Source organism: Hermetia illucens, chromosome 1, assembly GCF_905115235.1.
Source record: "Hermetia illucens chromosome 1, iHerIll2.2.curated.20191125, whole genome shotgun sequence".
Classification (NCBI taxonomy): domain Eukaryota; kingdom Metazoa; phylum Arthropoda; class Insecta; order Diptera; family Stratiomyidae; genus Hermetia; species Hermetia illucens.
In genome coordinates this window covers 220,199,909-220,226,022 of record NC_051849.1, presented here as the reverse complement: position 1 = coordinate 220,226,022, position 26,114 = coordinate 220,199,909, and the positions used below count along the sequence as shown (strand labels likewise).

General features: G+C 44.0%; 3 protein-coding genes across 3 annotated transcripts; all 3 read left to right on the top strand.

The window, feature by feature from the left end:
- The first annotated feature begins 8,569 nt into the window (after positions 1-8,569).
- LOC119661719 (EGF domain-specific O-linked N-acetylglucosamine transferase) lies at positions 8,570-10,637 on the top strand. Its single transcript, XM_038071173.1, has 2 exons — positions 8,570-9,735; positions 9,793-10,637. The coding sequence occupies exons 1-2, from the start codon at positions 8,746-8,748 to the stop codon at positions 10,429-10,431; spliced, it is 1,629 nt and encodes a 542-aa protein (XP_037927101.1). The 5' UTR covers positions 8,570-8,745; the 3' UTR covers positions 10,432-10,637.
- Positions 10,638-14,321: 3,684 nt separating this feature from the next.
- Positions 14,322-16,103, top strand: LOC119646402 (phosphatidylinositol-glycan biosynthesis class W protein-like). The gene is made up of 2 exons (XM_038046847.1): positions 14,322-14,552; positions 14,617-16,103. Exon 2 carries the CDS (start codon positions 14,637-14,639, stop codon positions 16,092-16,094), a length of 1,458 nt encoding a protein of 485 aa, XP_037902775.1. The 5' UTR covers positions 14,322-14,552; positions 14,617-14,636; the 3' UTR covers positions 16,095-16,103.
- A 217-nt stretch (positions 16,104-16,320) lies between these two features.
- On the top strand, positions 16,321-17,892 carry LOC119647055 (uncharacterized protein At4g17910). The gene has a single exon (XM_038047812.1). It carries the CDS (start codon positions 16,453-16,455, stop codon positions 17,890-17,892), a length of 1,440 nt encoding a protein of 479 aa, XP_037903740.1. The 5' UTR covers positions 16,321-16,452.
- Positions 17,893-26,114: the final 8,222 nt, after the last annotated feature.

Genomic DNA, 26,114 nt, shown 5'->3' with positions numbered 1-26,114 from the left:
CAGGACCACTATGTCATCTGGCCCCCATGAAGAGGAAAGAAAAACGAGCGTTACTGGTCGCATAGGTGCCGGAAATGGCTCAAGGCTAGTCCTTCTCCGTCCATTCCGGGCGTGTTAATTTTCTTTATGATTCTGTCCCCTCCCTTATTAGACCGTTTGGCAGTTTAGCTCCTTTGGGGTTGAAATTTTCGATGGTATCAACCCGTCTCGAGACTTCACGTCTCTTTTAGAGTAGTTTACCCTGGGTGGGTTTATTTTTTTTTTTTATTATTGAGTCAAGGCACGTGATAAAATCTCTGTGAGCTGACAGGAAGATAATATCTGAGAACCAAGAACTTTGACCTTCAACATTCGGGTTACCTCCAGTACATGCCATCCGGATGCACATATTATCTCGCGCAGTCGGTCTTCACGGCTGGTAAACATGTCAGGGGAATTTGGATGGTTGACAGGCTTGGTGATCGCGGTAGTGTCAAGGTGGTGCAACGCCGTACTCTCATCGTAACAGAGTTGGCGCCCAACGTGGGCCAAAAGTTGTTGCGTACGTAACAAAAGCCCTATTATAGCGATGATGTGTTCTAACTTTTTCAAATTTTATTAGTAGATTCTATTGGTCTTCAAATTTAATGGCTACAATTTTCTAAGGTAGGAGATTCAGAAAATTTCAGTATCGCTTCTAGGGTTTCAGTGAGTCTCTTACTCACTATTGGAATCTATTTCAAAAACAACTGAAATGAACAACATCCTTGTTTCGACCGAACTAGACCAGGAAGATACTGTTACATCAACTCTTTCTTATGACTAATTGCATTACAAAGCAAAATATCTTAATTTCCTCTAACGACTTCAATTCGATTTTTCAAAACGCGAACTATGAACTGGACAAATTTAAACGAACCAACGGGAAGATCAGTTAATTTCAAATTTTAAATTATTACGTCGTTCCACCCACGTACCAGACACAATACATTCAGCGCGCTGAGTTGCAACACCAATCTAGAGTCTAGGAAGATAGCTTCCCGGTTCGAAGGGACTTCCCTAATTGAGTCGTATGCAAAGAAGTTTCAAAGAAACTGCCCAACGTCTTGTCGGATGAATGCATTCAGTTGTTGGTCAGTTAATGACCATCAAGGAATATATTATTTAATGTATTGTTCGTGCCATGAAATGAGAAGATCGGACATGTCTAGCGCGATTAATTCGGATACATTTGGATAAGTACATACGAGCATGCATGTTTGCACTGCTATGTGGGCGGTTGTTTGCCATAACTCTTGGCGAATTCCAGAGATCGCTTTCAATTAGGAGAGGTCATATAGTCATGAGGTCGACACACAACACTTTTGCTAAATGAGATTATAGTCATCATTTCGGTAAATTCGTTAAGTACGTGTGAGTTGTTTGTTGTATGATGAAACAACTTTAGCTTCACCGAGGGTCCCACAGAAACTCTAAAAAAGTGGCTCTTTTATGGGTTCGATATTTCATAAGAGAAGGGATGAAGAAATAGCTCAATAGTTGGGAAGCTTGGTATCTCACGCTGTTCTCAAGGTGAGGACATACAATAATTAGTTCTGCAACCGTCAAATCGATGGAAGCTAGTGAATGTAACGAGGAATAAACATAAAGAGGAAGTTAGGGTTGCACAACTATTGACTTTCCGAAGCAGATTCTGTCTTCATTTACTATACTAGTATATTCTCTTATATATGTATCTCATGACCCAGAGTGGCTCTTTTCAGAACAAAATTTAGTTTTACAGAAACTGTCTATATGGTTGTGGTAAAAAATTTAACCCATATTACGTCTAACTGTCCACAATTTTCTAGTCGTCATTCGACTCTTTTCCCTGTATAACTTCTTCCCCTTGCCCCAACAATCCTTATCAAGGATCAAAGACTCTCCCTACCCCGAAACGAGATTTGAACCGTGATGATCCTTCCCTGTGATAGCCTAGCTCTCTAACAACTAGGCTATCCGGACCATGGTAACAATGCAAATGATGCTGGAATTGATAACAGTACAGGAAGTCAACAAGTCAACAATAAAGGTAAAAAACAATGGTGTTAATTTGGTAAATAAGATATGTTTCTTCTATGATGTATCCATAGATCCAAAACGATTTCAGTTAACGGTGTCCTTTCGTCTGCTCTAACTTCTTCAGCACCAACGGCGGAACAACCGGTATCGGGTCCTAATAAGGAACTCCAGATATCCCCGATTTGATGACGAAATTCACCAATTCGATATCCCTAAAATTTATCCGGTGTCTTAGCTTAAGCCATTGCTCCATCTGAGACAGGCTCTGCCTCGTCTTTTTTTCTACCATAGATAGATAGATAGGATGATTGTTGGGTGGACTTAAAGAGGGTGGTAGCTCTCGTATTTACCCCAGCATCATGGATTACTTTTCCCAGGACCAGGTTAAAAAGGGGGCACGATAAGGCATCTTTTTGTCTTAGACCGTTGTTGATGTCGAATGTTCTCGAAAGAAATCCTGCGGTCTTTATCTGGCCTAATCAATCTTATTAGTATCGTTGAGATACCGAATTCTCTCATGGCCGTGTACAGTTTTAATCGGGCTATGGCCTTGAAGTCAAAGAAGATATGGTACTACTGATTGCTATATTCCAATCGTTTTTCTAGCGCCTGGCACACAGATAAGATTAATCTGTTGTTGACTTGCCTAGAGTGAGGACTTTTTAGTATGAGCCGGTGGCGTATGGGTCTCTCCGACCTAGCGAAGATAGTGGAAAATATTTTATAGATGGTACTGAGCAATATGATAAACTCCGCCATGCTATTAACATAGTATGCTGGTCCCAAGCCCAGGTAAAGGAGGAGAGTTTGAGGCAACGTACTTTGTACTATCCCCAGTTAAAACAAAATAAAATGCTGAGATCAGGGAAAGAGATAAATAGAGTATAGTTGGAGTTATTCCCCTATGTTAAATCCTACCTGATCTCTTTTGGTGACAGGTCCCGCGACAGGCCGACCAAGAAAATGCATACAATGTCGTTAGAAACAAGATGATCGGATTGAGTCACAAGCCTTGGAAAAATGTTAGGGCCTCCACCTCTGTCAACGCGGCAGGACGGGCCCCGGTCTTGCCGAGAAATGGGCAAGGATTTTTGACGCATGGACGGCGTCAGGGCGTAAGCAAGTTAGTCCGAGTAAAGCAAATACGTGTCTGCACGCTAAATGAGCCCTTCGGGAAAGGCGCATTGATATCTGCGCTCTGCAAGAAACCCGATGGTCTGGTGCCAAAAGCTGCAACATTGAACGCGAACGCGGTAAAAATGGCTATAAACTTCTCTATTTTGATAGTCTTCACTTGCCAACATCGAAGTCGATCGTAAACGACTAAAAAGCAGGCCGAAACATCAGTGTCTTGATACGCTGGATGGGGACTTAAAAGCCTCGAGATTGCATCCAGATCAGACATTTGATAGAGCCAAATGGCGAAACCGATCACGACGAGCCGACTCCGCTTGTGAACTGGACAAAGGCTGAAGAAAAAGAAGAATGCATGGTTTCTTCCTCGTTAAGTATGCCGCATATTCCGAATTGTTCTAGGACCCACTTCTATACTTAATTCTGTTTTCACACATCCTTGTAATTTTGCTGACGTTATCGTTGACTCCATTTTAACATACTTTATCAATTTTCGTTCTTCGCGGGGAGTTAAACTGTATGGACGATCACTCAGCGAATCACTTTCCAAGCTTTGGGCATCATAAAACCAATTATAAACACTTCTCGCTGTACTTTGACTTCTTTTAACTATATTTGCAATTTCTTTGAATAGTTTTCCACTTTTACGAAGATTTATTACTATTTGTCGCTCTTCCGCAATGGTTTCTTTCACTTTACGCTTTTTAATTGACGGCAGCTTATCTAAAATATGGTCCCAAAATTTTTTATGTGGGATTCCCCGAAAAATGTATCTTTCGTTTGCTGGCCATCAGACATCATTGCAGAACGAAAAGGACTATTTGTTGCCTAAGTTTGGACGAGAGTGAATACTGTTTCCAGTAATTTATGTAATAAATGAAACACTTACTTTGTTTTCTTGTTGAGTTACTGTCCTATTCTCCAAATTACATGATTTTTGGTATGCATATCCATAACGAACTGTTTTTAACTGAAAATTAAGAATTAATTAAGAATTCTTATAAACTTGCAAAGCTATACCTTCTTTGTAGCTTTGGAATGAAGAGCGAATACATTTTTTCCGGCACTGTATTAAAATTTCTGTTTTTTTTTAGATTGCATTCTCCCATAACAAATATCGCTCCAACTTCTTAAAACTTATATAAGATTTTAAGATTATTTGATGTAGCGTCTCCCGGTGCCATCAATATGGAGGTTCTCCTCGGCCACTTGGTTTTGGTTCGACCGACGGGGTTGCAGCCCCGTCTTTCGAAAAGGCAGTCCCATGTCCGCTGTCAAAGCGTTACCGTTTGATCGCCCCAATTTAAAGCTCTATCCTGTGTTCTTTGACATAATTTTGGATCACGTCATTACCTTGACTAATCCCTTAAGTTTAGGTGATTTATCATTGAGAAACCAAGGGGCTACCTGATAAATATACTGATAAGATAAAACAAATTTTTTTAACTAGCACAACCATCATGCCGCACAGAATCACAAGCAAAATGAAAAGCACATCAAACAGAAAATTAAATAAGTTGGGGAGCCGGAAGCTAGACGCTTCAGGTATGATGTGCTTGAAAGAAATAGTCATTTTCGACCCCCCGCATTCTCCACCTTTCCAACAAATGTCAAAACTAAGACCGGCTTCGGAAAGTACTAACCGAGACCTTCGAATTGATACTCTGTCCGACTATATTTGGTAAAAAAGCTATACCTCCATTCTGCACCCTTAAATTCGAGGTAGAATGATGTAATTCAGTGTATGCATGAGCGTTCACAGTTTCCACATTTCCACCAATTTTGGTGTTAATCGCTAAAACCGCTTCCGAGAAAAATGCGTGTGACAGACAGACAGAAGGAGAGACAGATCGCTGTGCCTCGGTGGTAGAAAAGTGTGCCACCATGCACGGGCTCGGAATCTCAGAACCCATGGTTTTTGGGAGTGAACAAGCGGGCTCCCGGCCATCGATATCCCTCGATCACAGCGCTTCAGTGGTGGATAACTTGTCCACTGTGGCATCTAATGCGACAAGCGTTTTAGATTTGCAAAAGGAGGTATTCAAACGAAGCACGAATCTGCCAAAAACATCAATTGCAAAAGGCAAACAATGATGGGCTGAAAGGAGATAGTTGGCCAAAAATGGCGATTTTGACAGCCATCGCATCTGATCAAGACGTACTCCAGCAGCGGGAAATGGATCCATTCAAGAGAAACTCATCAATTTTAGGATCTCCACCAATACCAAAAACGGCAAAAGAGAAAGCTCATGATTACTCACCAATTGGAAAAGGTGAAGGAGTCTGATAAAGGAGTAGTCTGACCAAGGCTTACTGAGATCACTGCCTTGAACCAGAAGAACAACCTTGTATGCAGTGTGGGGCTAAAATAGTTGAGCTGGCCGAATTCATGAAGGAGAAACACAGCGTACACTAAGCCATTAAGAACATGGTGAGAGCCATAAGGGTGTTTTATAATAGGTCACAGGAAGGAAAAAGAGAACCTAAAGAAAAGCCAAACATACCAGCCCCAACAGTGTCACAGGCGACCCAAGTGACACGAAAGCACAAGGCCATCGACCTTCGCTCAAGTAAGAGAGCGCGAGACCAAGAGGGGGAAGTTTCAGGGAATCAATAGGCGCCAAAAAGGGAAAAAAGGCGTTACCATTAGCACAAAAAACGGAAGTAAAAGCTCAGAAGGGTGAAACATGTGCCCAAAGTGGGAATGCCGGCTTGCGAAGCGAAAACAAAAGAAAATAAAAGCGATAAATAGACTAAGGCTGTAAAGAAAACAAGAAACAAGAAGCCAAAGGTGTAAATTCGTCCAGAGGCAATTGTAATTTACAGTGAAGGAAATCTATGAAGTGCAAAGATACTAAAAAGGTGAAATCTGACCCGCAACTAAGATCCAAAAGAAGCAAAATCCGGAAGACCCAGAAAGGAGATCTTATGATTGAACTGAAAAATCCAGTGTAGGAAAAACTAACGGTTTTCGTAACCAAGTTATAAATCCTCTTGGGGAGAACATCGTCGTACGTTCCCAAAAACTTGAGATATGCAGCGCAAGGATCTTTTGAGGTAACATGCAGAGAAGAGATCTGCTCTGTTTTGAATAAACAATTCAAGTTGGAGGAATTCGGGGAAGCATCTATTGTGAGCCGAAGAAAAATTTATGGTGGTACTCAAACGGCTACAATGTGACTGCCAGTGGAGCCAGCGCAAGAAGCTGTTGGCCATAGGGAAGGTTCGGATTGGATGGGTTGTTTGCCGACTAAGGGAGGAGATCTCTCTAAAGAGATGCTTCAAATACCCCCTTCAAATGTTTGGACATTCGCGAAAGCATGCACGAGCGGCATCGTTCGGTCCGATCGATGTGGAAGGTGTGACTAGAAAGAACATACTGCCAAGGAGTGTAATAGGGACCACTTAAAACCTTGACGGTGGTGTAACTTGAACTGGTGGAGCGGCGATATGGGTGTGCGATCCATAAAATATAGCATGAGTCGGGCAGCTAATGGCTTTGTTTAGTCAAAGATAAGCGGCTACGCCCCAACAAGCCTCAAACTGCCTGAGTTCGAATACCTATTGGACAATCTTGTCCGCGACGCAAGGAAACGAGGTCCAAAGATGATAACTGGAGACTTTAATGCGCGGGAATTCGAGTGGGGAAGTAAAGGGACTAACGCATGGAGGCGGTGCTTATTAGAAGCATTCGCCCAGTTGGATATAGTTCTGGTTGTCGAAAGTAATATAAACACTTACCGGAACGGGGGCTGTGTCACTAGCAAGTTAGCAGGATTTGTTATACTGTGATCACTAGGCAATCGTCTTTGAAGTAAGTATGGAACCACAGGGCAGAAGACTCGTACTCCGGAAGCCAAAATCCAAAACAACACCAGAATGGTCCGCAAAAGTGATGGATGAATAAACATTCATGGAAGTGTGGCTAGGCCTGTCTAGGAAAACAGACATTTCCACGGATAGAGTTCTCCATGCCACCTAAAACACCTCTAAAGCATGTGACGCATTGATGCTTAGGAGATGCTCATTAGAGGATTTAATTACTGGTGGAATGGTGAATATGCCAGCCATCGATCGATTTGCCAGCGAGCCAGACGAACGGCTCAGCAAGCAATAGGTAGGACCAAGAAAAGGCGAAAAAAGCATGTCAATGGGAAGTCCGCAAAGCTCGACATCCAGCGGAGTAAGAGGAAATGTTTTAAGGAGCTCTGTTTGCAAGCGGACATGAATTCGTAAAGTAGCGTCTATAAAATCGTGACATTATAATTCAGAGGCCGTTCATCTCCGCAGATCACGTGACCAATCATTTTGTTAAAAACAATCCAGGGGTTATTTCCCCAACATGAAGGGGGCACTGACACTTTCTACATGGGACGTCAGTGACCAGGGAAGCGCTGCTGGAGATCTGCGGTGGAATAGCCGACTGCAAAGCCCCTTGTGTTGACGATGTACGGAATAAGGCCTTAAGTCGTCAAATGTAGGATTGGATATGTTCGTGGAGTTGTTCGAAGCGTGCATGTCCGAGGGCATCTTTTCTGCATCCGCAGTATGAGTTCCATGAAGCCAGATTAATTATTGATGTCATCAAAATGGTTATAAGGTTGCCCGGAAATACAATTCACGGAAGGGTTTATACCAGTAAATATTGCGTGGCGGTGACCATGAACGTGAGAAATGCATCCAAACTGGGCAATTGGAACCTTACGCGAAATCCTCTGCCGACGTTTTGTATTCCCACCTATCTCGCTGATAACCACTTGTAAGAGCGGATGCTTTGGTGTAATATCGAAGATGGACCCAAGGAGTATGTTGTCTCCGCGAATGTTCCACAGGGCTCTGTACTGGGCTCACTACTGTAGGAATCAATTTTAAGCATCCCAAAAATCATACTTGCGAAAAAGCATCCAACACGAGTATGGCTCTGGCAAGAATGATGCCGATCGTAGGAGGACCGCGACATGTTTGCAGACTGCTCATAGCTAGGGTGGTGAGTGCTATCTATATTCCTGGACTTTTCTCAAGAATCTTTAACTTTTAATTTTGTTCCAAAATCCCCACGAAAACGGGGATCCCCCACTTGCCGACTTCAAAGTTGATTACCTTCATAGACGAATTAAAAGTACGGAACCGTTCCGTGATTAATACATGATCACATAATTCAGTCGGAATTAGAAAGTTTTATCTTGATAATTTCTTAATGAAAATGAAGCTAATCTTCGGATCGCAATGTAGAAATATTTCTTTTTCCCCTTTGTATGCTTTCGGTATCCACTATCCGGTCTTTCCAATGAATATTTACTTCCTATTAATTCTGCTTCCCAATCACCGCAAATAATCTATTACATTCCCATTCCGGCCGTCCCCTTTCCAGACACAACACAAAACAGCTGTTCGACGTCACTCGGCCGACATCGCATAACAGCAGGTGTCCTCTAATACCATTAGGTGTTTCTGGTTGGATTTTTTGTGTGTGTTTTCAAAGTAACAGTCTACCGTCCGGTGGGGGGAAATCATGACCGAATCCGCATCTCATCAAAAACTGGTTCCTCGAAAATTGTCAATGTCAGTGAAATGCTAAACGCGCGAGGACTGCTTCCGTTAGTGATCGTCTGGGTCGCGCTTGCCGATCACCTCACGCGGTCGGACGATTTTGCGTATGTCAACCTGCCGGACAACCACCTGCCGCAGTATTTTAACGCCTTTCCAGCACAAGCGGATCGATGTCTCAGCGATGACGAATGCCCATACAAGAAGCTGCTGCAGAGTCAAGGTTACGACGAGAATGCTTGCTGGGGCCATGAGCGGAATTGCATCCAAGAAAAACGGTTCTCTGAGCCTCGGTGTCCCGGGAAGAATCTGCGCTACGTCAAGGACAAAACCGAGCAGATCGAAACATTCTACAACCAGGCGGACTTTGGGTACATCAGGCAGCAGCTGCGGGAGATGACTCTTATGTGCGAACCCACTTATCCGCATGACTCGTCGCTGGAATGCTCGCAGTATCTGCGCTTTTGTCGGGGGCGGAATCTCATGTTCAACTTCACAGATTTGCCTGGGCGGAAAGAACCGTTGCGCTATAGGATGGATGTCTTGAAGCCGGGGCAAGTTGGCGGGTTTTGTAAGTTCCACAAGGAGCGCCTCGAAGCCGAAGCGGAGCACGTAAGTGCCTTACAGTCCTGGGCCCCTGAGCTGCGCTTCTTCGAACAGCTCGAATCACAGCCCATCGAAAGTGGCAAATGTGACGTGGTGGTCGACAAACCCACGTACATAATGAAAATCGATGCCACTTCGAATATGTACCACCATTTCTGCGACTTCTTCAATTTGTACGCTTCCCTCCACGTAAATCAATCACATCCACTCGCCTTTCATACTGATGTCCACGTCCTCATCTGGGAATCGTACACTTACGAGTCTGCGTTCGCCGCGGCGTTCAAGGCATTCACGACGAATACGATCTGGGACCTGAAGACGTTTAGCGGCAAAACCGTTTGCTTCAAGAACGTCGTGCTGCCTCTACTGCCCCGGATGATCTTCGGATTGTACTACAATACTCCAATCGTAAGTTTTGACTTGAAAAATTAGAGGTGGATCTTCATCTACGTTCTATGGTTTTAGATTAGTGGCTGTGAGAAGAGCGGCTTGTTCCAGGCGTTCTCTGAATTCATGCTCCATCGCCTCAGAATCCCCATCCAACCGCGGAAGTCCGCTAGAAAGGTTCGAATTACGTTCTTAGTCCGTCGCACCAAATATCGGCAAGTTCTGAACGAGGATGAACTCTACAAGGAAATCGCTCAGAATCCCCAATACGAAGTCCAGAAAGTTGCCTTCGGTCGAGGCATCCCTTTCATGAGGCAACTGGAAATCACTCGGAACTCTGACGTCCTAATTGGAATGCACGGGGCCGGGCTCACTCACCTACTCTTCCTGCCCAACTGGGGAGCTGTCTTCGAGCTGTACAACTGCGAGGATCCCAACTGCTACATGGATCTGGCGAGGCTGCGCGGTGTCAAGTACCTAACGTGGGAAAATTCAAGGAAGGTGTTCCCTGAGGACCAGGGCCATCATCCCGAAGGCGGAGCACATGCCAAGTTCACGAATTATTCATTCGATAAGAAGGAGTTTGCACGGTTGGTGCGCGAAGCTGCCGAGCATGTACTTAATCATAAAGAATTCAAAAAAATGATCGCCGAGCGATCGGAGGACCCAAGTGGGAGCAATAGTGATGACGCCGACAGAGGCCACAACGAATTGTGATGATGCTAATTTTAGTTTGGTAGGAAAATTACTCGAGTCTCGAACGATGGTATTTTAACTGTAGAATTCCATTTAAATGTAAGCAAGTACTTAAGATTTTTTACTGATCATGAAATGATTTCGTTCCGAATTGCCTTGATTACGTTGGCCCCCAGTAGGCTTTAGGCAAATTTGTACAAGAAATAAACTTTTTAAAATTCCGAAAATCATCTTTTGTTACGCTCTGGTAAGCGGTTCGGACGTTCCCCTGGGCATGGTGGTATGTGTCAGAACTCTGGGAATAAGACGTTGACGAGTCACTTGGTTCAGCATTTCAATGAGGACGCTTCGTGCTGGGTTGGCGCGCTAGAGCACTCTTTTTGTCGGTATCTGAGTCGTTTTTCCTTACCTTTTCACGCAAACACGTAGAATCAGCGGCAGACGTAGTCCGGTCGCGGTGCATGCTCAATGGCAATCATAAACATAATTTCGTTAATTTATTGCTGCTCTGACGTATTCAGTGCTTGGCTTGGTACCGTGGTTGAAATAACTGGGGATTGTGCTATTCATAAGTTGAAGGAGGAATGACTGACTTAATAAAATAGAAGATGACATACAATCGCGTCGCCTCCAGGCTGCGAAAAATTTGGATTATTATTAAGAACAGCCAAATGGATCTCGAGTTGCAAAGAACTTCCTTGGTATCATCAAACGGAAGAAATAAAGCACGAAATCCATCAAATCGTCAACAAGTTAGTATACCTTCGTTGCTATTTTTCTGTTGGGGGAAAAGTTCAGCAAGTTTCTAGCCTTCTTCGAAATCGCGATTTGGTCGCATAGTTTTCAGGTCGTGCAAATGAGGTGTACGACCGCTTACCATTTTGTTCTTTTTCCATTTCTTCTTTGGTGTAATGTTTGATATTTGATGGGTTCTCCCCTTTCAGTTGAGTTTTCTTACATGAACGTTCTGTGGATTTAGAAAAATTAGCGGAAGAGGAAAAGACAAAAAATATTGAAGATATTTGAGCTAATCAGGGCCCCTTGATTTGTTCCTCACATGAGTATAATTCAAGATCCCCAGGCACTAGCTACAGCCTCGTCAGAAATCAGAAGGAAATTTGAAATGAAAGGAAAATTGAATTTCCTGCCACTCTTCAGATATCCATATGATAGTTTAAGGATCAGTGTCCTTTTAAGAGCCCTAATACGGTCCCACATCTTAAAGGACAAAAAAATGCCGCTCTAGTGGACCCGGATTCCTTCACAAAGATTTTCGACTGCCGCTAGAAGTTCAAAGTACATTCAACGGATCCTGGAGTGACGGCAGTTGCTGATATATACCGACCATCGCCTGTTTACTTTCACGTTGATGCAGCGCTTCGATAAGGCTTCACCACTCAAACCGGGCAACTCGATTTCATCGGCCAGTTTTAAACCCGCTTCAAGTACACACCGATCTATCTCGCGAGGAATTGGTCTCTATGTCCAGCACACTCAGTTCTGGTGCTATCAGCGAGGCGCAGACGAAAGAGGAGTAACTGCCGCACCTCATTGTTAGTCGTCACAAGTTTCACCGACTCTAGTTAAATGACCATGTGGCCTACTACATGGAGTTTAACAGGATGATTAAACCGTATTTACCAGTTTCACTTCGCAGCCTGGCTTTTAACACCGTTCACCAATTGACACACTCCAGCGGCCAGGGCACAGCCAAGCACGTCAAGCTTAGGTTCTTTTAGCCAAGTCTCTACAAGGATGTCTTGCGCTGGGCTAAGCAATGTATGCATGCATTTTGGTAATTTCAAGACTCTTGCTCCGAATCTCTGGTCATTCCTCTCCTTACGCCTTCCTTGGCTTAGTCCCTCATTGGTAATCTTGGGCCTAATATCTCTTGACTGCAGAAAAGACATTTCTCTTCCCATGTGTATACCTAGAACAAAGGTCTAGAAGAATGCTATTTTCTCTATCTCCATAAAAAGGCCCTTATCATCCCTATCCTCAAGAGCGGAGACCCTTCTCTTGCTGAACTACCGGCCCATCTCTTTGCTCTCCTCTTTCTCTAAAATCCTCGAAAGATACGTCAACGACTGGTTGACCGTGCACTTCGGTCACCTCATTGCCAAAGAGCAGCATGATTTCGTTCTCTAAACCCTTTCTACTCAACTTCCTTCCCTCAATCATCTCCTGGCTTCTCTGCTATCTCGCATACCGTTCCTGCAGAGTTTTTTTTCACGGTTACTCACCTCATTTCTTTTCTCCTCTCCCTGGTGTTCCCCAAGGCTCTATACTTGGAACCCTATTCTTTCTGATTTTATCAATGAACTCCCCTCCATCCTCACCTGCTCGCATTTGCTTTAGAGGATCTTCAATTATTTGCCTTTGTTTCGTCGCCGCTGGATGTGTGTGATCTCTTTCAGTCCAACCTTAATAATCTGGTTTGTTTGTATTCGGTCAAAACGCTGACACTGAATGTCAGCAAATTAAACTAGATGTGCTATTCGTTTAAACCCTCCTCCACATTCTTTTCCTATTCCCTTAGTGGGCAACCTCTTTCACTATTCACCTCTTTCCAAGAACCTAGTTCGTTGACATCATCAATAGAGCTTCCAAAATGTCTGGTTTTATGCTACATTCCTGCTCCGACTTTGCCCCAATTCAGGCTTCTTAACACTCTTCAACTCCTTAGTCAGAAACATCTTCAAATTTTGCTGTGTAGTCTGGTCCCTTTCCACATCCGCGAGTGTCGTGCTCTTAAAATTCACCCGGACCCTCTTTTACAAAAAGAACCTTCCACGGGTTGACTATCCGTCACTACTCCCCACCCTCAATCCCCCCTCCCTGCAACAACGCCTCATCTTCCTTGATATGTGTACTTTTTCCAAACTCTGCAATTGCCTGATGGATTGCTATGCCAACTCGGATATTATTTTCCGCACCGATTCTCATAATACACGCAGTGCGGACATTTTGGAAGCACTATTAGCAGGGCTCAAGATTTACTTTTACTCCTCGATCCCGAGGCTATGCCCGTCCTACAACGCCTTATAGCTTGGGTTCCTTGACTCTGTCTCCTTCTTTAGTTTTAAGCGTGAGATAAGCTCGAATCAAATGATAAAACGGTTTGACGCCCGAACGTTCCTCGTAGATGTTAACGGGTTCGCAAAGACCCTCTCTACGGACCACCTGAACCCTATTTATCTCGAGTCGGCAGGCGCCACATTCTCACAGATTCCACCATCTCAGCTACCGTAGACTGTAGACCCAGTCACCTCAGCAGTCGTAACCTCTGTCTACTAATCTGCAAACTTTGGATCTACATTTGCCTCCACCGGCTCTTCGACAACACGACAAAGCTTCGCGGCCCTTAAAAGGAGTCACATTTTCACTCCTTCATTGGGTAGGAAATAGGTGGGGCGCCGCCTACTCCGCACGCTCTTAGCCTCTTCAATAGTAGCGTCTTAGGAGTCAAACGCGAATCCTTGCACTGTACTTACGACGTACTTTGTTTAATAATCGACCTCCTTTTTCGCGGAACTAGTATGTAATACATTGCCAACAAATATATAATATTAAACGAGAATATGTATTCTGGGGAAAATAAAAAACGGTTTATAAAAAATTTTTGTTGGGCATTTCCATTCGGGACTTCCCCGAACGCGGGGAAAAGTGCTTCTACTTTGCGTCCCCTTTCAATATTATTAAATCGAAATAATGTTTATTACAGCAAATCAAATTAATTATATATATACGTAGGCGTATTTCATTTCAATGTTGCAGGGAAAAATACAGATTTCAAAGATATTAAATCCAAACGTTCACCCAACGACAACTCAACTCAACGTGACCTAGCACTTCCACGATTGTACTAGATTCGCTTTTAAACAAATTGTGCTGACATCTTTAGCCTTGAAGTCAGCAACATCTGAACGCAGCTGATCGGCTGTCAAGTGCCTCAGGAAGTTGTTTTGAATTTTCTCTGGTTTTATATCGAAAAGTTTTATCCCAAAGATGTATGAATAATTGGACAGGACAAGAACTTGTTTGTTCAACGTATAAAATTCTAGTTATTAAGTATTTTTTAAAAGATGTTTTGAGAGTGTTAAAAGTGTGGTAAAGGCAAAAAGCCGAGTTCAGTTTAGCGGGTAGGAAGTCCCCCAAAGGTGGTTACAAATAATTGTTAATAAATGATTCCATGTTTACTTACAGGTGATCGACAAATTCGAAAAATGGTAGAGAATATAACTTTGTATGACCAAATTGAAAAAGACGCTGAGGGCACGTCTGCTGCCTACGTGTTTGCGTTGATAGTCCCCAACTTGCTCACGATGCTCCTCACATTCCTGTTGAATTTGCACAGTCGTGTGCCCGGGACAGTGTCTAGATTTTTAACAGAATTCATTGTATTGTTTTACACCATAGTTTTTAACGTTACTATTCTAAGCGACTTCATTGTGGAAGTTTTGTGCTTGTTGGTGCTTCTGACCGTTCCGTTGGTTCTGGTGAATCTGCATAAATGTGCAGTAGCGCACGACACTCAGTGCGGTTCATCCGGACACGATGATCGTCTATTGGACTGCAAAGGTACGTTCCGGGGGATCCATTCTATAACAAGCAACTTAGAGATTCCCGCACAACAACCTGGCTATGTGACGGTCATCCGCTCAATGATTTTTCTAGTCACGGCCGTTTGCATCCTTGCAGTGGACTTCAAAATATTTCCGGGTTATTCCTTCAAGACCGAGACGTACGGATGTAGTTTGATGGATGTCGGCATCGGGCTGTTCGTGTGCAGTACCGCGATCGTGGCCAAAAAACCGCCGGCGGGCTATTTCAGGTCACGAAGGAACTTGTTTCGTTTGTTCGTAGGCATTTCACCTTATATCGTCTTAGGCGTGGGACGAGCGCTGGTAATTGAACAGTTAGACTATCACCAGGGCGTTACTGAGTACGGAAAGAACTGGAATGCTTTTCTGACGCTCGGAGCTACCAAGCTGTTTGCAACGCTGCTCGCAGGCACAGTTCCTCGTGAACAGCATCTGTTGTACGTGGCCGTGCTAATTCTGGGATTGCACGAGGCTGGGCTGCAATACAAAGTAGCAGGATATGTTATGAGTCCCACGATTCCACGGGACAATTTTCTAGCAGCAAACCGTGAGGGAATCGTCTCAATTCCGGGTTTCGTGGGGCTATATTTGTCTGTTATGTATATAGGAACTTTGATTAGTTCCGCTTCGAAGACTATCACGGCGAAGGAATTTCTCCGTAAAGCTTCGGTTTTTGCACTGATGTCGGCGTCTTTATGGCCGATGTGTCTTCAAGTCAATGCAATGTTCGCAATATCACGGAGGATTTGCAACTTGGGCTACGTGGTCTGGATCCTTGCAATCCTTGTGTCTTTGATCGTCTTTTCGATGCTAATCGAACTGTTCTGCACAATCTTGTGTCATTGCAAAGCCAAGGATCGCAGCGAGTCTTATGTTCCACTCATCATGCGGAGCATCAACTACAACGGATTGTTTTTCTTCCTGCTAGCAAACGTCCTCACGGGAATGGTCAACATGACCATCGCCACCAGCAAGACCGACACTCTGCACAGTTTATGGATTTTAATGATTTACATGCTCATTAATTGTTTAGTTGTAACGATTTTATACAAAATCCAGATTAAAATTAAATTCTGGTGACTCAACTCTGAAATTTGTGTTTTCACTTTTCGCTCCTGGTCTTCAAGCGCTCGTCACTTCGAGCGGGGAAGCCAAAATCTTTCAGCACCGCGTTATCAACCCGACTGCCGATAGCAATTCGATTTGTGCTCGAATCTAAATAAAGATAAAGAAACGAATTAGCTTCGATGTTCGATAACAACCTGTTCGCAGTTAACGCATTATTGTTTCGACTCGTTCTAATGCTTTGCGAATCCGAGGACTTTACACGTTGAGAAGCTATCGGAGACGGTAATCATGGGAAGTCATTGCGATATGGATCCCAGTGGTAAGCTCGCGATCCCAACCTAATGTAAGTATTTTACTGGCCAAGGGCACGATGACGAGACATCTGGCAGCCGTTAGTGCGGGTTCAAAGCGTAATGACCGAGCCAGTGGGCTCTACGTATTCGCGTTAATCATCCCAATCGTATTCACAACTACTCTCTGCATATTATTAAGTTTATATGGTCGGGCGCCAAGCGCAGCGCGTAGATTTCTAACCGAAATTATTATTCTAGTGTTCACGGTGGTTTTCAATGTTACTGTTCTAAGTGACCATATTTCTAGTGTTTTGGGCATACTTGCATTACTGACTGTTCCAGCCGTGCTGCTTAGTTTAAGGAAATGGGCTCTAGAGCGCGAAGATATCGAACAAGGTTCGCCTGGGGAAGTGGGTTTACTCAAGCGAATACGGATGAAAACGAGTCTGGTAGAGATCACATCAAAGCAACCTGGATATGTGACGATTTTCCGGTCAACAGTGCTTTTGATTACAGTTGTCTGTATTCTCGCCGTTGATTTCAAGGTATTTCCGGATTATTCCTTCAAAACGCACAAGTATGGATTCAGCCTAATGGACGTCGGGATTGGATTGTTTGTTTGCAGCATCGCAGTGGTGTGTAATAAGCCACCAATGGGCCATTTTAAATCGACGAGAAACCTGTTGCGTCTTCTCTGGAATGTCTTCCCGTTCATGGCATTGGGAATCGGGCGAGCGGTGGTCATTAAACAAATTCATTACAACCAAGCCGTGACTGAATACGGCGAGCACTGGAATGCTTTCCTCACCCTTGGTTTCGCTAAACTAATTGCAACATTATTCGCAAGCTTAGTTCCGCATCCAAAGCATCTAGCTTACCTTGCAATTGCCATTTTGGGGATCCACGAGTTCGGTCTTCAGTTTGGACTAGCGGAGTTTGTTATTAGTTCCAGGACCGGCCGAAAAAGCCTTCTCACTGCTAACCGCGAAGGAATCGTCTCAACTCCTGGATTTGTAGCGCTTCAGCTGGCTGCTATGTACCTCGGGTACCTCCTGCGTCCAAATAAGGATAGCATCACCGTTCGAGAGTTGCTCAATAAAATCTTAGTATTCGCATTTATGTCGGCGGTTTTATGGCCCGTAGTTTTCTATATTAACTCGCATTTTGGAGTTTCACGGAGAATCTGTAACTTGGGTTATGTTATGTGGATGCTGTGCATTTCTACGACGATGTCGGTTTTCTTTATGCTGATGGAACTACTCGCAGCGATAATGGCGCAACACAAGGGCAGGGATCAGCATTGGCTCTATGTACCCTTAATCATGCAGAGCATCAACTACAACGGATTGTTTTTCTTTCTGATGGCGAACGTTCTAACGGGTATGGTGAACATGAGCCTCGATACGACCGCAGTGGATACAGGGAACAGTCTGCTCATTCTTACCACTTACATGTTCATTAATTGTTTAGTTATTACAATTTTTTATATTAAAAAGGTCAGAATAAAATTTTGGTGAGAACGGATTACAAATGTGCTTCTCTTGCGTTATCGCACCTCCATAAATACCTCGAACTATTATATCACCAGTTCAGTTATCGTTATCAGTTCAAGGTAGCTTAAGAGGGGTCTCCTATCTTAAGCCTCTTTGGAATCTATTCTCGGAGCTATTGAGTCCAACTGACCACTGGGTAATTCGGTTGAGTGGATAAGACCGGCAGCGCGGAATACTGAAATGAGTGTCGTATTCTCTTGGCCGCTGTTTCTTATTTTGCTTTCCCACGTGTTATCAGTAGCAATCGGTGGCTCGATTTACGCTTTATTTGTCCGACATTCAGTTCACACATGATAATATTTTTCTCGTAGAATTTATCTGTACATTTGTTAGTAATTGTCATGGTTTTGTAATTACGATAAGTACGTGTTGAAGGTCTACTTATGAGTGTAGGAAATTACCGAGTCAAGTGATTACAGTATCGTGACTTTCTATTTGTGTTTACCGTGATAATTCGATTGCTTTCAAAAAATCGGGAATGGTATTATCTTTCGTTTTCAATGTTTAGATACTAATGAATACTTTCTATGGGGTTCGATAATTTTTGCGTTTTTTTTCTATTATGGTTGCTGCTATTGGAAATTGTTACAGTTTTGAATCGATAAGTCCGTTCTGTAATTCTTCTTTTTCTTCAGCCTTTGTCCCGTTCACAAGCGGGGTCGGCTCGTCGTGATCGGCTTCGCCATTTGGCTCTATCGAATGCCTGATCTGGGTGCAATCTTGAGGCTTTCAAATCCCCATCCAGCGTATCAAGCCACCGTTGCTTAGGTCTGCCTTTTGGTCGTTTACCATCGACTTCGATGTTCAGACCAATCTTGGCAAGTGAATTTTCGTTTGCACGAATTGCGTGACCATACCATCGAAGACGCCTCTCTCGCAACTTTTCCACGATCGGTGCAACCCCATAACGATCGCGGATATCCTCATTTCGGATGTAATCTAAACGTGTGACGCCACTAGTCCAACGTAGCATCTTCATCTCCATTACCGCAAGACGCCGTTCATTGTCTTTTATGGTCGGCCAACACTCAGAACCATAGAGAGCGACTGGACGGACGACATTGCAGTAAATTTTAGATTTGAGACGTTCGTTGATACGTCGATCACAAAGAACTCCAGTTGTGGAACGCCACTTCATCCAGGATGGTACCTCTTGCATTTACCTTAGCATCACGGATCACTTTCTTGATGGCCAGGGTAAAGAGGACGCATGATAGGGCATACCCTTGTCGTAGACCGTTGTTGATGTCGAATGGTCTTGAGAGTGATCCTGCTGCTTTTATCTGGCCTCGCACATTAGTCAGGGTCAGCCTAGTCAGTCTTATTAATTTCGTCGGGATACCGAATTCTCTCATGGCCGTGTACAGTTTTATCCTGGCTATGCTATCATAGGCGGCTTTAAAGTCGATGAATAGATGGTGCAACTGTTGTCCATATTCCAACAGTTTTTCCATCGCTTGCCGCACAGAGAAAATCTGATCTGTTGCTGATTTGCCTGGAGTGAAGCCTCTTTGTCTCGGCAGGATGAGCATCGAGGTGTATAAGGCTTCATCCTGCTGACTTGTTGGTAAAACTTGCGCGCCTGGTGCGGTTGCTCCCTGTACTTTTCTAGTTCACAGACTTGTTGGTTCTCCCAGGCTTCCTTTTTCCGTCTGTGAAGTCGCTTCTCCGCTCGACGGAGTTCGTGATAAGTCTCTGCACGTGCCCGCGTTCTTTGAGAATGCAACATTACTCGGTATGCGGCGTTCTTCCGTTCCGTTGCTAGCTTACATTCATCGTCACCCCAGCCGTTCAGACTCCTTTTGCGGCTGGGGCCAAGTATGCTTGTGGCCGTATCCATGATAACGTTCTTCAGGTGATTGTGAAGATCATTTGTTGAAGCTTCATCTCCAGTTCCTCTGTTGACTGCGGTTATTACGGCATCCATTTCCCTCTTATAGGTGTCGCGGAGGGTTGTGTTGTGGATGGCTTCAGTGTTCACTCTCGCCTGATTGTCAGAGGGGGTTCTAGGTGGTATTGTTATTCGAACTCGGAACACCATGCCAACGAGATAGTGATCCGAGTCTATATTGGCCCCCTATATGTTCTGACATTCATCAAGGCTGAGAGGTGGCGGCGTTCGATCAACACGTGGTCAATTTGGTTGAAAGTGGTCCCGTCTGGAGAGGCCCATGTATGTTTGTGGACCGCTTTCCGCGCAAACCAGGTACTTCCAACAACCATCTCGTGTGACCCTGCTAATTGAATTATCCGCAGTCCGTTATCATTTGTGTTTTCGTGTAAGCTATGGGAGCCAACGTATCGCCTGAATACGGGCTCCTTCCCTACTTGACTGTTAAAATCCCCAAGTATGATTTTGATATCATATCTGGGACAGGCTTCGAGGGTTCTTTCTACTGCCTCGTAGAAGGTATCCTTCTCCGATTCTGCAGTCTCCTCTGTAGGGGCGTGAACGTTTATGAGGCTTATATTTCTAAACTTGCCTCGCAAGCGCAGAGTGCATAGCCGTTCGCTTATACTTTCAAAGCCGATAACAGCAGGTTTCATTTTTTGGCTGACTAAGAAACCTACTCCGAGCACATGGTTTACTGGATGACCGCTATAATATATGGTGTAGTGGCTCTTCTCCAGGAAACCGGTCCCTGTCCATCGCATCCCTTGTAACGCTGTTATATCAGCCCCATATTGGGACAGGGTATCGGCTAGCTGCTCATCAGCTTCATCTCTGTACAGGGAGCGCACGTTCCATGAGAAAATGCGCAAATCGGTGATCCGTTGTCGTTGCCGGGTCCGTCGTTTTAAAGTTCGTCCGGTCCGAGGCTCCTGTTGTGGCTTCGTAACAAGTTGTTTTCCGTGTAGGGTTGTCAGCCCTACCCAACCCCCAACCTGGAGGACCAGTTGGTACAATTTGTCCCGTTTTTAGGCGCGGGAGACTCGCCTTCATCCTTCTTCGTCTGCAACTTTTCGTTAAGAAAGAGCTCCCAGCGGTCACCACGTGGAGGTGGAGATAGGGTTTGGTAGTAGAGCTGTTGGTATTGGTTCAGCAGGCATTTTCCAGGTTTTATGCTCCATCGTGGGTACCAATCCACGTTTCGCCCTGGGACCTATACTACCCTTTGACCACCAATACTTTCTATGGGGTTCGATAATTTTTGCGGTTTTTTTCTATTATGATTGCTGCTATTGGAAATTTTTATACTTTCAAATCGCAAGTCCGTCCTGTAATTCATACAGATAATCGGTTTCGCAACTCAAAAATAAAAGTTAGTTATAACACTGACAGAATCAATGAATTCTGCTTATGAAAGTTTATTGAAATAGATTTATATGTTGAGGACGCAGGGAGTCCTGAATCCGAGATTTATATGCTTTTTTGGATGCATCCCATGCTGTTACTTCTAATGGCTCCTGGCAATTTTTGAGTAAGCAACTCAGTTGATGTTTTTTCTTTGAGGATGCTGAGGACCCACTTGATGATGGATCGGGCTACTTGGGAAGCAACTTACTTCTTTTCTTGTGATCCACAGATTACTTTTTTTTGTGTTAAAGTTTTTCCAAAAAGTGGACTGACGGTTTGCCGAAGGCAGAGGCAACTCATCAGACGCTGCCTCACTTCTGGCCTGAGAGCAGCGTGACCGAAAGTATCGACAGGTTTTTATGTTTATCTTTATTTTCTCGAACAGTGGCCTACATTACAAATGGCGCCCAACGTGGGGCTCAACATTTTCTGGATTCAGGCCTAGTTTTCTGAATCAAGTGGAAGATAGCCTATTCCGGCTCACAACTTCGTTTGGTGGTGTCGGATAGAGAATCAATAGATTCTCAATATTGTTCCCGACTAGGCTCCACGTACACTTGCTTTCAGATTTCTAGTTTTAGGTTTCACGCCTTTTCCCCGGAAGCAAGTGTTCCTAAGCCTCAATTTCCTTTCCCACCTTGTAACGTAGAGTTTCCTGTCCTATCCTTGGTAGAATACCATAAGAGCTAGTCGTTTGTCGTGTTTGTCTTGAGATTTAACGTCTCGTAGGTGATTGCCTCCCAGAAGCCTCTGGATCTACGGGCCTTTGCGGCTATAAGCTGAAAGGTATTGCCGTCCGAGCTTCTGAGGAGTGTCCTTCCCTACCTTTATGTGAAACAGCTATCCTGGCTAGCACAGAGGCGTGCAAGAACGTGTCGACCGAGCACTTTGATGGAGCTTCAATCTTTGCGGGCGGACCTTCACGGTCAACTTAGCCAATTTGTTAAGATTTTTGGGATAGCTCTGCCCTCTAGGTCGTTGTCGGCCACTTAGGATGATCGACCTGATCCTTCTATTTCCACTCTTACATTACAAATGGCCCCCCCACGTTGGGCGCCTCTACTGAGTTTAGTGAGTGAGGATTTTGGGTTTTAATGTTGTACTCACGATTTGGCAGGGCCTTAAGTATGGGGCCAATGGGGTGGTTTCACCCTGTCGGTAGAGATGTCGAATTGGGTTCTCGAAGTGGTTTAATTTTGACTCGCCGGTAAACATCGGGGTTTCTTCCAACCTTCTTGGTTTTCCAATCGTAGGAAAGACCAGTGCAGTATATTTAAATCCGGCGTTCGAATTCCCCACATTTGGACATGGTTTTAATAGAGCAAGTGATCCACGTGGGCGCTCCATAGCAGTTTATGGGCCTGATCGGTGTCTTAGAAAGAATCAGTTTGGCCTTGTTGCTGAGTCCTACTTTCCATCGAAGAAGAAAATAGATCCTACTGATTGTACCGCGTGCCTTATCGATAGTGAATTCAAGGAGTTCGTGAAGTTTAATTCCTAAGTATTTTATGGACTGGGATCTGCTCACTATTGTGTTTCCGATCTTCATTTTTAAGCGTTTAGCTTTCCTATGGATTCCTCTAGAACCTAGGTACAGTTGGGACGTCAGCCGTGAAGATTGCAAAACGTGGGTCCAGAAATGAATCCTTGCGGTACTCCAGATGTTACCGCAAAGAGATCGGAGAATTCATTTCCCACGCTGACGCTTAGCGCAATTCTAATTATCGGAATTGGGAACTTATTTATTACCCATACGGTACCGACAGGTGATAATCGTTCCATTTATATATAATCGCAAACACGACATGAATGCGAATATGTTGAAGCGAAATCCGTCGTAATTTCAAACCTAAACCAGACCGAAGTGAATTTTTTGCTGAGGGTGCTGGGAATCCTGCGTCGATCACACTGCTCCCAGGGCAGCTTCGGATGGCTTGCTTCTGCCCTGAACGAAACCGTCAGTGAATTTTTTTTTCAGTTGATGTGTTTAAAAAACACTCGAAAATATTCCATAATAATAATAATCGTTGGCGCAACAATCCATATTGGATCTAGGCCTTGAAGTGTGTTATTCCATGCTCGTCAGAAAGGGCAACTGAAAGAAGTAGAAATTTGTGAGCTACCAATGTGTAAATGTCGAATTCACTCTGCTCTGGAAACGATAATCACGCTTCAGATAGGGACTGAATTAACGGGAATGGTCTTTAGCTAAACGTGCATATGACCCTTGCTTTGAGGATCCTCAAAATTGTCGTTTTCTCCAATTTGTGTAAAAATTCCTGCAATGTTGCCTGGACGTTCTGGGTCTCCTCCTCCTGCAGCACTATGCTTTTGTGTTCTGGTTGGCCTAGTGCCAATAGACCCGAATCTGTCGTGGGACTGATGTTGGTAGTTGGCGTAAGATTTTTTCTTATGATCTGGGAACCGATTTTTTATGATCAACAACTCCAATAGAGAAAGGTTTGCAGGATCCTATAACTTTCATCGATGCATCACTGACATATGTGTCTGGATTGCTTAGTGGTTAGAGCACTATGCTGTCGCTACGGGAAAAAATCCCCAAGTTACCACTATACGAGGGTCAAAAGACGAGTCTGTGCAAAAATAAAAACTACTTAATTGTTTGGGGGTACACTTCGTCCAAAGCTGATCTAGTTTGTTGATCCCTTCCGAATAATAGGATTTGTCCAAGTCAGAAAAATAGCCATTTCTTTCTGCAATCATCTCCTCGTTTGAATAAAATCTTTTCCCGCCAGCCATTTCTTCTAATCGGGGAACAAATAGTGGTCCAAGGGAGTCAAATCTGGAGAATATGGGAAACCAGTTGGAGCCCTATTTCTATTAATTTTGCGACCACAACTGCTGAGCCGTGACTTGGTACGTTTTCGAAACAATGCTTAAAGTCTTGCGGATTCTTCAGGAACAGCTGCAAGTCGTCTTTGCAATACCTCACACCATTTCGTTTTTGGTCAAGCGTGAGCAATCGCGGCACCCATCTTGCGGTTAGCTTTTCATGTCCAAATGTGTACGCCAAAAATTATATACCCATTCATTCGAGATGTCTACAAAACTAGCAATCTTACGCACCTTCACTCTTCTATCATCCATCATGGATTTTAGCAATGATTTCTTGAGTAATAACTTCAACAGGGCGTCCAGAGCGTTCGGCGTAACTTGTTAATCTTTATCTTCTTTTTCTTCAGCCTTTGTCCCGCCCACAAGCAGGGTCGGCTCGTCGTGATCGGTTTTGTCATTTGGTTCTATTAAAAGCCTGATCTGGATGAAATTGCGAGGCTTCTAAATCTCCATCCAGTGTATCACGCCACCGTAGTTTCGGCCGGCCTTTTGGTCGCTTAACTTCGACTTCGATGTTCAGACCAATTTTGGCAAGTGAATTCTCGTTTGGCCATACTATCGAAGATATCTCTTTCGTAATTTTTCCATGATCGGTGCAACCCTATATCGATCGTGGATAACCTCATTTCAGATGTGATCAAAACATGTCAAACCACTAGTCCAACGCAACATTTTCGTCTCTATTACCGCAAGACGCCGTTCATTGTCTTTTATAGTGGGCCAACACTCATAACCATAGAGACCGATAGGACGGACGACATTGCGATACATTTTACATTTGAGACGTTCGTTGATATGTCGATCGTTGTGGAACGCCACTTCATCCAGGTTGTGCTAATGCATTAAGCAACCTTATGACGCAATCCTCCTTTGCCTGATAGCATTGGCCCGAGATATTTAAATCCCTCAGTTCTGGGCAGGTCACTCCTGCTGACAGTGATTGTGCCTGTTTCATGGGGATCGCCCGACAAAAATTCAGTTTTATTCAGATTTAATCTAAGACCGTGTTGCATGGGGCGATCATTCCATTTTTGGACAAGTTGCTCGAGATAATTTTTGCTATTAGATAGGCTGCATAAAGCAGTGCATAGAGCACTGGACGTTGGATGTCCCGTGCGACAGTGTCCAAAACAAGAGCAGAGGGGAGTGGTGAGGAGGCGCTTCCTTGATGAACATTAACAGAAACACGAAGCGGTTTTAATACACCCGCCACATTTCGAACTTTACTTTTCGGATCGTGGTAGAGCAATTGAACTCAACGCAGGGTCAGACGCTTTCTCTAGACCCATAAATGCATTGTAAAGAGGGCGATGTTTCTCACGATGTTGCTCCATGAGTAACCGCGCAGCGTGTGTTGCGTTAGTAGTTCCGCTGTTCTTGACAAATCCGACTTGAGTCATGGTTATTTCCGCGATTTCGCAAATACGGTTGTTAAAAATACAGTCAAAAATCTTTATGATAAGGGAAAGTAACCAGATCAGACGGTAATCTGAACATTCTGCTGGATTACCTTTCTTTTTCCATATTGGAGCTATGGTGCTTTCTTGCCAGTCAGATAGTGTTCTACCTTCCTGACCCGATCAAAGAATTCACCAAGCCACAGTATTGGGTCCCAGCTCTTCGATTTCCAAAGCCCCCATACGAGGCCGTCAGGTCCTGTTGCTTTTCTCGATTTCATTCGTTTTTAGCATCCTCGACTTCAGTTGCGCTGACCGTTCCACCAATCAAATATTCTGAACACCGAGCTTCCGGTTTTCGTTTTTTAATTAAATTCTTCAGCGGGGCTCTGGCTTTTATGCTCCTTTCACCGTGTTGCTTTTGAGAGGGCAAAAATAGTAACTAAATTTATAACCCCCTATGATTTCTATCATAACTGGATTAATTTCCATTTTTGGTCCATCGTCATTTATATCTCATTAAGGGGTGAAACACATGCCAGAACCCAACCGTCTCGTCAAAGGATATGGCTTTACATCATGCAATTAAATCCTACTTACTATTGTTTCCTTTCACTACTTCAATAAATGTTCCT

Bases quoted from the DNA above. Each gene is read 5' to 3' on its own strand.
- LOC119661719 (XM_038071173.1), top strand. From the start codon at position 8,746: ATGCTAAACGCGCGAGGACTGCTTCCGTTAGTGATCGTCTGGGTCGCG. The intron at 9,736-9,792 runs GTAAGTTTTGAC...CTATGGTTTTAG, and splicing joins TGTACTACAATACTCCAATC to ATTAGTGGCTGTGAGAAGAG.
- LOC119646402 (XM_038046847.1), top strand. From the start codon at position 14,637: ATGGTAGAGAATATAACTTTGTATGACCAAATTGAAAAAGACGCTGAG.
- LOC119647055 (XM_038047812.1), top strand. From the start codon at position 16,453: ATGACGAGACATCTGGCAGCCGTTAGTGCGGGTTCAAAGCGTAATGAC.